The sequence below is a fragment of the Symsagittifera roscoffensis genome, chromosome 7, assembly GCF_963678635.1.
Source record: "Symsagittifera roscoffensis chromosome 7, txSymRosc1.1, whole genome shotgun sequence".
Taxonomy (NCBI): domain Eukaryota; kingdom Metazoa; phylum Xenacoelomorpha; order Acoela; family Convolutidae; genus Symsagittifera; species Symsagittifera roscoffensis.
Window position 1 is genome coordinate 21,460,106 of NC_087068.1, and position 12,999 is coordinate 21,473,104.

A 12,999-nucleotide genomic window follows, 5' to 3' on the forward strand; every position below is an offset into this window, starting at 1 on the left:
GAAATTTCATTTGATTTTGTATAAAAAGAAAAGAATAGATTCGGCGAAATATCTAACATTCAAAATTACATCATCGTCTTGTTGCCTACAGTGTCATATAAAGCACAAATTTAGATTTAAAATAATTTTAATATAAATGTTTGTTTGGTTATCACTACAACATAAATTTGGTGAAACTTTCACTTATTAATCAAGATGTCCTCTTGACTTCATATAGTTCATGAAATCATCCAGAGACATATATCCATCCTTGTCATCGTCGATCTCATCCATCAGTTCATCTGCATCTGTAGCCAAGTTACAAGTATGATAGATGGATTCCTACAAACGTCTCATTTTGAGAAATTGATCGTTCAAAATTAAACGTGGGAAAACGGGCCTAATAGATTAATTCACGATGAATTACTATATCTGAGTTTTTTTTAGCGTATACTATCTTAGTAAGAAAACCTCAATCAGATTTTTGTCATCGACTTTTGTAGAAGCCACTCAATATGTTAGGGACCCATCTACCATACGTATGTACCTTTGTCTGTGAGGGGCACGCCCAACTGAGCCATCATGTGTTTCAACTCATGCTTGCTCACGAGTCCATTACTGTCTCGGTCTAGAACGTCAAACATATCCTTCAGCTCTTCTTTAGGATCGATTTGTTGAGTCATTCTTTTGTGCAACATCAATACAAACTCCTCAAAATCCACCTGAAATGAAGATTACGAGATTGCGACTTTTTTATAGTATCTTTTTAAAATGATATTGGAGCACGAGCACCGACTTTGATTGCAATAGGCTCAAAGTTTTAGCTTGAAACCCTGTCCAGTTAAACTTTGCGGTTGCTTTGTTCATCAACAAATCAGATTTTTTGAACATAAATTGAAACGTGAGCTCGGTGGGCTTATGACTTATTTCATCTTCCATTTGATACAGTGCAAAAAAGAACTCTTATGGTTTGAATGTCTTCTAGAAATTCTCTTGAATACTTCAGAGTTAGTGAAATTGTATAGTTGCCCCAATGGGGCTCGAACCCTAACCTCTCCGTTCCCGTCCACGTCGACATCTTTGATCATGTCCTGTATCTCTGCCTCCGTAGGGTTCTGTCCCAGACTCTGCATAGTGCTCGTGAGGATCTTCCGAGTGATGACTCCCTCTCCTTCCTTGTCAAACACAGCGAACGCCTCACGGTACTCGTCGAGCACGTCCTCGCTGAAGCAAAACGAGTCATTTTTTTGAATACAAAACGCTCTTTTTAAAACATTATCTATTTTCTATTTACCAAATCGAAATGAGGATGGCCGGTTGGTGTGCAAGTAGCACAGAATGCTCCGACTACAAAAAAATCGAAATAAAATATTCAAAAAATTTGTAAATCAATTTTATGTATTATTTTTTTCGGTTAAAGTCTATTGATTAGATAGAAAGCCGCTAATTCAGAGGTAGTAATAGCTAAATTAAATGAAATAAATTCTCGTAATACTTTTTACTCCGAAAAACTGAAAATACAGACCAGTTTTTCTTAATCAAATCATGGCTGAAAGGCCTAAATATGATACAACACCTGTCTCCCTGGTTTCTTTGGAGTTTTTTTTTGAGATAAACAAAATGCGTTGGAAAAGCTATGCCATAGTTCCTTTCTACTTCCTGAGGCAGTAGAAACAACAAGGATATCTGTTTTTTGTGTAATTATAACCTTATTTCCATATATCAATAATTACAGTACTATATTTGAGCCCCTCGCAAATTTTCCTTAAGGCACTTAATTGAGAATTGAGCAAAAAAAACAAAATCCATCAAAGTGTTTTCGAGTTTAAAGTCAGGGGTTAGTGTTTTAAGGGCTTCTAAGAAACGGTGGTGATTTTTTCTGTATTATTTGACAAGAGCGCATATTTGCAGGCAGAGACTTTTCCTGATAGACCACCATTCACAGAGTTAAATTGATAATATTTTGGGGTTGACTTTAAAAGTGCAGTCAGCCAACCAAAACTTTGATTTTTCTAGCACACGTAGCGTTTCAGGGTCATCGAATGAAAAAAACTCTCGTACTCATTTTTTCCAGTGTCAATTGTTTGGATATATTGAAGTTCCTGGTTGGTGGACAGACTGGTAATTCCTGATCTCGTTGCTTGTGCTTTTGTTGAGCAGTTCAAATTAAGTTTTCGAACTAAATCATGGTTATGTACATGAATTTTGCTTTCCGTAATTGCTGTCGCTCGGCTTTTATGGATTTGATTCTTTGAGCATTTTCATTTGTTAGTTGTTTTGTTCTTGAGTGTAAGATAGTACTTGTGACCCTTTGACACTTTATTTGTTTGTCTTGGGAAGATAAAATAATATGAAAGGACGTTAATAATATCAAACAATATAGCTCAACGGTTTCTCAAGTATAATTTGGTGTCAATTTTACACAAATGTTTAATATTGCCTTCAATTAGCACCATCTAAGTTATCTCTGTTTTAAACTTGTGAATGAAAAATTACTTCTATAGTTGATCAAATTGCAATTACTTTTGATTGGCTAAATGCATCGAATGAATTAAGAACAGCTCATCTGGTCTCCATTTATTGACATAATTGCAAAAATACTATGGTTGAAAAAGGGATTTGAAATAAATTATTTAATGGGTTAAAATCTAGTGGGGTTATCTTTTTACGGGGTGATAAATTAGGAAGAGGGGCGAAAATAGGGTTGAATTAACGTGGGGTTAAAAAAGAGTAGGACACCAAAGAAACCACCCTGCTATACAGTTATTTTCAGTCATTTTGTGACATAATGGCAGCAACCAAAATCTAAATAAAAGAATCAACATTCTTTTAGTGTAAGCCTTAGCTTAACGTTAAAATACTACTGCCTGTAGGTAATAGAAGAAAAAGCGAAAAACTTTTTTGAAACAGCTGATAGTTTTTCCAGAAATTTTTGATAAAGGGGAGGTTGAAAACAACATCGGTTGATAATTTTCTATTCCTGGCTGAAAACCTAAAAATTCGTCTTTTTTACCCTCAATTGGAAAATTCGTACTTTTGTTGAAGTTTTTTTGAGAGATATTTTAAAATTCATTTTGCTTGAATAGCTGTTTTCAAAACATTGGCTGACTTGATTATTACCAGAGCATGTGTTCGAAAATTGAACCTGAGGTTGAGATGAGCAATTATCGACTCTTCTTCTTCCTCTTCTTCTTCTTCATCATCATCTGCTTCTTCCTTTTCCTCTTTTTCTTCTTCGTCCCCTTGTGAACTCTTTTTATCTTCACCCTCCTCCGAAGACATATCGAGTGACAAAACGACCAAGTAAACCAGTAAACCAATAAAAATTTAACAATCTGTAAACAACAATGAATACTATAATCTACATGGCTCTTAAAGACAGTTTGTACGGACTTACACTTAACGCTTCGTTTTTCAAGTATTCTCTTTTGTATGTTTACAACAGGTCTTGTTTTCTCGTGGCTGTATTGAATCGATGGTGGTCGCTCAAAGTATAACCAGCAAAAAAAAAGATTTGCACTGTCTCAAACCAATGTCAAGATTCACCATTCATTTTTTAAGTATCCTTTAGTTTTCTCTAGTTTCGTTTTTATGCTTCAATTCCTATTTGATGAAAATTTATTTTTTGTATTTCAGAAAAATTAAAGAAAAATTGACCACATGGCTTTTCTAAAAACAGATCAGAATCTTATTTTTAGTAGCCCAACAATTGGCAATTGTTTTTTTGTTGTTCAATGCATTAATCTTTTTTTTTAGTAGCCAAACAATTGTCAATTGCTTTTAAGTTTCGATGCATTAGTACAAGTTTTTGGATTAACAACTAAGTCTATTTCTTTTAAATATCTTTTCTTTATATAAATTAATTCAAATAATTATTTCTTTTTTTTTTCAAAGTGTCGGTCTCGGTTTTCTTTGCATGTTCTGCAAGATCAATTTTACCAACCAAAAAGACATCAAAGCGAGTCAGAGCGAATTTAATAAATGAAATGTTTTTTTTTGCGGTAAGCAAGGATATTCAATCGGGTACTATTTTTTCGGCGACAAACGTTGTTTACAAAATTCGCCTATAAACACTTGCGCATTATAACTTAATCATGAAAAATTCAAATCCCATTTTTGATTCTGTTCATTTGGCGCAGAGGTAGCGCTCATTCAAAGCTTCTGGTGTTAATACCTGTAATTTTTGAACTGGAAATTTAACTTCTCTCTGAAAGTCCAATTTCTGGACGACCGTGTTATTTTTTTGTCGGCGTAGATCCCTCAGTATGCATTTTAGTGGAAAACTCAGCTATTTTGTTTTACTATTACAAATTGATATTTGTCACATTTCTTTTGGTGCAGGTAATTGATATCTAGGATTGTGTAAAGTTTCTTTTCTTATTTTGTTTTCACATTTGAAGTTTCCATGGCTTAAATGCGTTCTGCTTATGTGCTTATGTTATAACGGCTTAGTTGCCTCACAATGGGTCGTTTGACGAGCGACATGAGATTTTTTTTGTATGTTTTAGAGTGGGGGGGGAGTTGGCATAAAAACTTCGAGTTTCATTTTTTTTTCTTCTGTTTAACGGCCGTTAACCCAAGTATTGATTGCTTCGGTGCTGCTAAAAATTTTTTTGTCAAAATGCTAATTTAACGCGACAAATTGTTCGTTTTGACATCTTTGTGTCAAATTGAACTTCATCCGAGGCAAAAAGTTGTTTCGATCGTCAAAATGAGTAAAAAACCACGCGCTTGCCCCGCTTGCCGCGCTTGCCCCACGAAACAATATTTAGACAATATTTTTGGTTGGTTGACGGATGATGGATGCCGAATGAAATAACGAACAAGGGGACCCACGGTGGCAAGGGGTTTGAATCCATGGAAATGGGAGTGTTCACTTTCCCCCTCATTCGGTTGCTGTCTCTAAATAAAAGATACATTTTTCTTAAGTTTTTTTGAGGAGAGAGGGGATCGGGCTCTATTAACAACTTCGAGAACTAGTTAAATAAATTATATAACTATTAAAACAAATTAGATGAAAAATCAGTCCTATTTGTTTCAGCTCAACAAATTGGACTGAAAAGTGCTTTGATTTTGGTCTTAATTGCCAAAAATTCTGACTAGTTTTTCACGCTCGAATCCGAGACATTTTTTCAAATTCTTCTTGTTATCCAAATCTCTACCAACAAGGCTTTAATACAAAGCCAGATCTGACTCCGTGCTTCAAATTATTCAAAATCCGGAACAAAAAGAGAAAACACGTGAAATGGCCGGTACAAAGAGAAAAAAATCAATTTTGGTATCAAAAATTTTATGGAAAATTGTGATCAATTTGTTTCTAAGCAAGGGTAGTGAATCCGGTACTGGTATTTTTTTCCTGTTGATAACTTTGTTCATAAAATGACTGAAATTGGTGGTCATCTCTAAATCTTTAACTTCGTCATTGAACAGACAAATTTGAGCATGTCTATATTTAAGTGCCCGTTTTTTTTAAAATTTTGATTGATAATTTACCCTTCTGGTTTCAGTATATCATTTCTTGTTTTGTTTTTCATTTTTAGTGTTGAATATTCTCTCGAATAGTTTTCAGTTTGTATTTTCAATAAGATGTTACAACTTCACCGAGTGTTATAACAGATTTTCCAACGACGGTTCTTTTAATTTACCCTATTTTGTGATGAAGTAGTTGGCAAAAAAAAGTTTAAGTGATGCTAATTTTGAGTTATCTCAGTTATCTTCGAAAAACTTTGGAACGTGTGATATTTTAATCATCTCGTTAAGTCAAAGGTGGTTCTCTTTTTTCTAATAAGTTAGCAAATGGTTGCGCGCTGGTTAGGCCTTTTCATATTTTTTTCGTGATTGAGCTCTTTGTGATTGGTTCAAAACATTTGGTCAAATTTTGTTACTAGATTTCACAGTTTTCTGAATTGTTTTTATCCTTCCTCGCTAAATTAAATGTTTTGCGTCTAGAAAAGTATTATTTTTAGAAAAAAGCTGGCGTTTTTTAAGTATTTTTAGTGCCTTGAAAGCGAATGAAATTGTTGCTTTCTCTTTGTGTTCCTGGAAACCTGGTGAGAAATGCGTAGATTTTTGTCATCTTTGGTACTTTTCACATGCCCGATGCTTTACTCTGTATTCAAATGAAAAGAAAAACTTTTTTTATATTATGCGATCTTTTTTCGTCAATTTTTAAAGGTCTGAAAAAGTGCAAATTGTCAGTCAATTGGACTAATTTAGGTGCAGTTTTATGCACTTGTTTTTGATGTTAAATGCGTAAAAGCAACTTGTTTGAGCGCGGCTAGTTTATTCAAAACTTAAAACGCTCAAATAGTTTTTCCAAATTGAATTGGGGCAAGCTAATTGGTCACCACATTTGCCGTACAAAACTTTTTCAGTGTTTTTTGTTCCGACCAATCTCGAAGAGTTGAATAGAACTAGGGATTAGCGTCGGTTTTTAACGTTTTTTCTAGCCGACATAAACTACCCCAAGTAAAGCTTGTCCAGGGTTAAGTGGGATATCATATTAAAGCGCGGTTGCTTGTAATTGGGATTCCATTAAAAACTTTTCAAAAAGTTGCCTCAGTGGCAAGAAAAACTTTTTGAGCTCCCCAGATTGTTTTGATTTTTATGGTTTTCAGACTGAATTAGACGATTTTTTTTTATTTCCCCAGCTTTAATTCTAGTGGAGTGTCAACGCCAAATTTTAACGTTATATCTATAAATACCGGTCTCTCTTGCTTTTTTTCTCGCTTCGACAAAAAAGTTTTATTTTACTTCTCCTTTTTTTAAGGAATTTTTTTCCATTGTTCGAAATTATTTTCTTCGATCAAAGTGGTCGCACATTATTAGGTTACTTGCTCAGCAGCCGGCTTTGTTGTTAAACTTTAAATTGCTTTTCTTTCAAGGCTTTTTTCTGTATTTTCAAACCTTTTTCCGTTTTTGCCGTTTTCCCGAGTAATTTACCTGATTAATTAAGTTGCTTTCTAGAAAAAAATAACTGTAAATTTGGACATCAAAATTGCAAAGCTCTTTAAAAAATATCTTTGTAAATTAGCTTCATGGGGTTATTCTGTATAATTTGCACAGCAGTCGGCTAACTTAAATGATTCAAAACTACTTTAAATCCGTCTCTTGTACTAGCCGTTATATTAACTCATAAAAATTGCTGAAGCCAGTCCCTGTACTTTTTACGAATTGATTTTTTCCCATTCCACTAAAGGTATATTTCGGATTGTCGTGTGTATTTATCGTTTGGCGGCTAAAAACCCGCAATACGGACAGGAAATTTCAATTTTTTCTTACTAATATTTTTAAATCATAAAGTACTGCTGTAGTTATACTTTTATGAGTTATGAACCTAATGAGTACTCTTGTATAATAGGTCTTGGTGATTTCAATTTTGTTTTTTTTTCAGGAAAGGTCTTAAATTTTGACAACTTTGATTTTTCGCGGATTCTTTTTAAGTTCAGTGCATTTATATTGTTAAAAGGAAAGCAGAAACTATCGAACAGCAAAATTGTAAAAGTCACGAAAAACGTGATCGACTTCTAATTTCGAAAATTGAAATTCATTATCAGATTTCTAAGCGAAATAAAAGTTTTACTTATTGATCCAGTTGCCTGAAATTGGGTTAATTTTCACAAAAAAGTATCCCTCATAAAGTGTTCTACAGATTCAAACAGCTTTAAAGTTATCTATTTTTTTCTTCGAAGTTCAAAAGTTGAAGGTTTTTGAAAAAACATGTTAGTTTTTTTTCAGTTTTCTTGCGTTCATTATTCTTTTCCAACTGTCAGTTGGCTGTGTTGTATCAAAACTGATTTAATATTACTCTTCATTTCTCTCTTGGAACTTCAATACATATGTTTTTAAATGTTTCAGGTTTCATACTCGATCCCCTCAAGCAGCTCCTCCAGTGCCTCCTACTTTGCAATCGATGAAGTCTCGGGAATTGTCACTCTGCAGAAATCTCTACGCACCATGGATCCTCCTAGGAGCTCCATCCATCTCAACGTCCAGGCCAAAGACCAGGCGCCCAGCTCCAATCCAGGCACACAGGGACCCAATGTGAACAGTGTGTATGTGGCTATTACGATCATAGATGTGAACGATCATCCGCCGAAGTTCGATCAGGATGTCTACTATGTGAATGTGAAGGAGACGACGCCTATAGGGGAGGTGCTGAAAACTGTCACTGCAACTGACGAGGACAACGGTTCTAGAACTTTCCGCTTTACCTTAATTGTCTTTTGCATTGGATTGTTTGATCTCAAAACCCAATAATTTATCTGGTGAAAAACCAGATAATTATAGTATACTCAGGATAGATTTAATGTGTTCACAGTTTGATTGCTTCTTTTCTGGGGTTTGAATACTTTGGTCATCATGCGAACGAGGCTATTTTTTTCTTTTCTCTCTTAATTTTTTCACTTTTGTGCGAAAAAGTGTTTTCTATGATTAGTTGTTTCTATGAATGGATTTTTCTTTGATCAAAGAACGACTTATGTTGCTTATGATAATGATGAACGTGATTCATTTTTTGGCATGTAGTTCTGGACCAGATAATCACGTACCGCATTGAGCGTGGCAACATCGGTGGGGCTTTTGAAATCAACCACGACTCCGGTGTCATCAAACTAGTGCGACCTCTGGACTACGATTTCGGACAGCAGTCGTACAACTTAACAGTTCTGGCGAGTGATGGCAAACTGTCTGGCCGTGCCTATGTACAGGTCAATGTGATTGATGAGAATGATGAGGCGCCTAAGTTTGATATGGATCTCTATGTGGCGGAAGCGGTGGAGAACTCGCCGATTGGAACCGTCATTATCAAGGTACGTTCTGAAGACGTGAAAATAGCGGGGATTTTTTTTGGGATTTTTTTTCGCAAAAGATGTCTTAAATATCTAAGTAGGAGTTGGAAAAATGAATAAAATTTTGAATTGGATATGCCGCTACTTATAATTTTTGCGAAAATTATTTTAGAATAGTTTATAAAATTGCGTATGGCTTTAATGCGACTAAAGAGTTCTTTTTCGTGGTACAAAACAGGAGTTTGTTCATTCGAAGTTCAGATCAATTTTCATTGAAATCTTATTTATTGGTTACTGACTTTTAATTGCCGTACATTTTATTATAAGAAGGGATGGTTTAGCTGAATGACGTTTAGCTAGCCTTATTCACTCTTATTCAGTTCTGAACTTTGATTGATAAGCAGACTAAAAGTTGGTTACTTTGGTTTGTTTAAAATTACTTGACTTTGGACATTACAGGTTTGGGCCAATTTATCCAAACGTTTACATTTCATCCCAACTAAGTTTAGAACTCGAGAGTTCAGTACTTAAACTATGCAGTTCGCGTTTTTGAAAGGATACTTGTAATGAAAAAATGGTTGGTCTACGAGTTTTGAATGACCTCAACTTATCCGTAATCATCATTCACATCAACTATTTCATTGGTTAACCGTTTACTCAAAATTTGTTATAGAATCAGGATTAACAAAATCGTTTTCAAAATTACCAATAATAAACCAATTTTGCAGATGTACCTACTTTTTTTAGTGCTTAAGTTATGTTGATATTAATCTTTTCGAAGTTTGAAAGCATTTTTTCAAAAATTCATTTGCTTATGAAATAAATGAGTTTACGAAAATAGCGTTGGCGATTAGCATCTTAGATTGCTAAAATATTAAATAGCATTGTTAGCGAGATCCTTGTTTAGATTGTATATCTGTTCTCGTTTGTTTATGAGGCTTTAAAGCAACCTGGTACCTGACCAACTAAAAATACGAAGTCAGAGATTACTGCTCACTGAGACTTTTTATTTGATTACCAAATAAGGCCGCAGCTTTTTTCAAAAGTATTTGCTTCAATCTGTTTGACAAATCAATTCTCACTTTTTAATACGACTGAGGTGACTTTATCTTTTTACTTTTAGGCTGAAAAGTCGTAAATAATTGTTGAACGAATCCATATCCATTTAAAAACGTTTTTCACTTAAAAATCTAATTTTTGGCTATTATTTTTCCAGCCAGCCAGTTATACTATTTAAAAAAATGAAACGTGTGTTTTAAACGATCAGTTTTCCATTTGCCGTCGTTATTTGAGTTATCATTAATTATTACATCACGGATTGCTTAGTTACAAAAAACTGTTACCAGATATTCTTGTTCAAAATTATCTCGAACAAAGATTTACAAACTGATTCGTTAAGAATGACAAAGTTTAAAGATGCAAAAAATTGCAAAAAACAAATAATTTATCAATAAAATCTCAAGGCCTCAAACTTATGGCATACTCGGTTCATATTAGTATGATAATTGGCGGATGCCCCATTGTGATAACAGTTCAAGTCACAACTTTTTCAGTCAAATTGTGAAACCGGTTTAAGTTATAACTTCTTTCTTCCTGTTTATGAAACTGAGTTTAATTCTTCATCTCAGTGTCTACTCAAACTACCGGCTAAATCTAGATTATTTTCAACTGTTGCGAAATATTTTTCAATTCAGATACTTAATCATTCACGGTTCGAATGAACCTCTCTGGTGAAATATTTTCAACCTTGCAACTTCTTTATTTTCATCAAAAGACTTCCCAGTGAAATTCTTTCATCAGCTTCTAAAATGAAACTCCCCAATTTATTTTTTCAAATTGTATTTATTCTGACCCTTAACGAGGTCAACCTTATTCTTTACTTGTTACTCAATTGTGATTGGTCCCAATTTACGCATTATTTTCCACCAGTCACAATACACCGTCAGCCAGTATCCAATCAAAAGTATTCAGAATTAAAACCCCTTGATTGGCAGTTGCTTAACTGTTCACAGGTGCAAGCGGTGGACCAGGATCTGTACTTGAACCCCCCTGGGGAGGTGAGATATAGATTGGAGGGGGATGGGGCCAATGATCAGTTTTCAATCAACGAGGTCACAGGAGTTGTCAAGATCAGGAAGAATTTGGACAGAGAGGAAAGGTGAGTAATAATAGATTCGCCTCTGATCATCTGAATGATTTCAACCATAAAAGCATGATCATCTGAATGATTTCAACCATAAAAGCAAGATCATTTGAATGATTTCAACCATAAAAGCATACTATACATGCTTAATTTTGTGGTTTTCTGCACAGAGAGATTTTTCACATCCAAATAGACGGCTCGAGGGTCGATATGCTGGTTTTTATCGAAAGAAACAAATTTGAGGTTGTAGAAGCGTTTCAGGCCGGTTTGGAACCTCCTTGTCTTTGCCGAGGACATCTCGCCCAATGTTGTGCCAAACTCAGACCAATTAGCTTCTGCCGAACTGTCCATAGAAGTTCGCGATGTCAACGACAATGCACCTTACTTCATACTACCCGACAAGCGAGGCACCATTCCCGAGAACCGACCGGCGCCTTCTCTTGTAATGACGATGCCTGCTAAAGACGCGGACGAAAACAGCGTGATCACATACGAGTTAATCGACGGTCCTTTAGACTTATTCGAGATCGATCCGGAAACTTCCGAAATTCGAACCCTACAAGAACTGGATCGCGAGGGCGACAGAGGATTCCAGTTTGAACTTCTGGTCCAGGCTAAAGATGAAGACGGAGCGATTGCAACTGGAGTAGCTTTTATCGAAGTTTCGGACGTCAACGACAACCCACCGTTTTGCGAACGAGAATCATACACGATTTCGGTATCTGAAGGCGCCATTAGTGGCCAATCTGTTTTTATTTTCAACGTTGAAGACAAAGATTCAAATGCTGTCAATGGTATGAACAAAGTAACGATAAGTGAAGGGAATATCAACACTGTGTTTGATGTGACTAACCCATCTTCGGGAGGTGTTGTCAACTTGCTGATATCTAGTTTAGAGGTTAGTTAGTTTTTGAGCTATTGTACTAGAATGATCTTCAAATTCATTCATAAATTCTAAAAAGTAATTGTTTAATATTTAAAGTGACGTGCAATTTTCAACAAAACGCTTCAAATGAGTTTATGCGTCTTCCTTTCCAGAATAGTTTTTAAATTGAAATTAAGATTTCTAGATTTTATTTTTCTGCAAAAATTCTTTATAAATATTTCTAGGAGCGAGGAATCATCGATTATGAAAGTGACCGCAAAACATACAACCTCACAATTGATGTATGGGACGACACCTTCAGCAATATCCCAGCCAAGTGCAAAATCGACGTCACAGTTTTGGACTACAACGACAACGCTCCTATTTTCGATCCCTCGACGGTTCCGGCCGTTGAAGTTGACGAAGACGTCGCAGTTGGATACGTAATAGCAACGGTCCACGCGACAGATCGAGATGAAGATGGACAACAAGATATCCGATTTGAAGTCGACTGGGAAACGGACGTCCATGACTGGTTTAAAGTCGAACCCGACTTGAACAACCCGAGAGTGGGTAAAGTTATGGTGAAAAACCCGCTCGACCGAGAAATGGTCACGATCGAGGATCGAACTGCAGTTTATAGTTTTAATGTGCTGGCAATCGACAGGCCGAGTAATATTGAATTTCCCAGACTTCAGGGCTCAATCGGAATTGTCGTGACTATTCGTGATGTAAATGACAATGCTCCAGTTTGGGCTGAAAATTACAAACCGGAAATTAGGGAAAACGAAGGTCCAGGTACATGGGTCCAGATTCTGGAAGCGATTGATTTCGATAATGACAATGATGGGAACGGGGAGCCAATAAGCATTGAATGGGCGGATCCAGACACTGTCAATCCGGATTTTGAGCTGGAGAAGTTTCCAGGGACCAATATGGCGAAGCTGAGAAATAAACGTCCATTTGATCGTGAAAAGGTAACAAAAACATTTTTGTGACTAGCGAAAGTCCATTGCCTGATAAGAAAAGGGTGATTATTACGTAACGTTGGCATCAGATTAGACTCAAAATTTCTTGATTGAAGGTCGAGATAACCGATTAAAATCACTCCTACTGTCAAAAACGATAAAATCTCAATGTTGTTTCGAGTTCAATCGTGTCGGTTTTTGACCTTTCCTACTTGAAAGTCTTTTAATTTTAGAAAGTGTGTCTAAAAATGGACG

The 12,999-nt window shown here is 35.5% G+C and overlaps 2 protein-coding genes across 4 annotated transcripts in view; one reads left to right on the top strand and one right to left on the bottom strand.

The window, feature by feature from the left end:
• The window catches only part of LOC134852124 (neural-cadherin-like), a 55,965-nt gene that overhangs the window by 17,137 nt on the left and 25,829 nt on the right, over positions 1–12,999 (top strand). For all 3 annotated transcript variants that reach the window (XM_063868414.1, XM_063868415.1, XM_063868416.1), the window contains 5 exons: positions 7,837–8,170; positions 8,506–8,789; positions 10,781–10,926; positions 11,173–11,809; positions 12,022–12,753. In XM_063868414.1, coding sequence (XP_063724484.1) covers positions 7,837–8,170; positions 8,506–8,789; positions 10,781–10,926; positions 11,173–11,809; positions 12,022–12,753 — 2,133 coding nt within the window. The remainder of the gene's footprint in view (positions 1–7,836; positions 8,171–8,505; positions 8,790–10,780; positions 10,927–11,172; positions 11,810–12,021; positions 12,754–12,999) is intronic.
• Positions 40–3,410, bottom strand: LOC134852125 (neo-calmodulin-like). The gene is made up of 4 exons (XM_063868417.1): positions 3,125–3,410; positions 1,032–1,203; positions 527–701; positions 40–287 (listed from the first exon to the last, which is right to left on the bottom strand). The coding sequence occupies exons 1-4, from the start codon at positions 3,259–3,261 to the stop codon at positions 187–189; spliced, it is 585 nt and encodes a 194-aa protein (XP_063724487.1). The 5' UTR covers positions 3,262–3,410; the 3' UTR covers positions 40–186.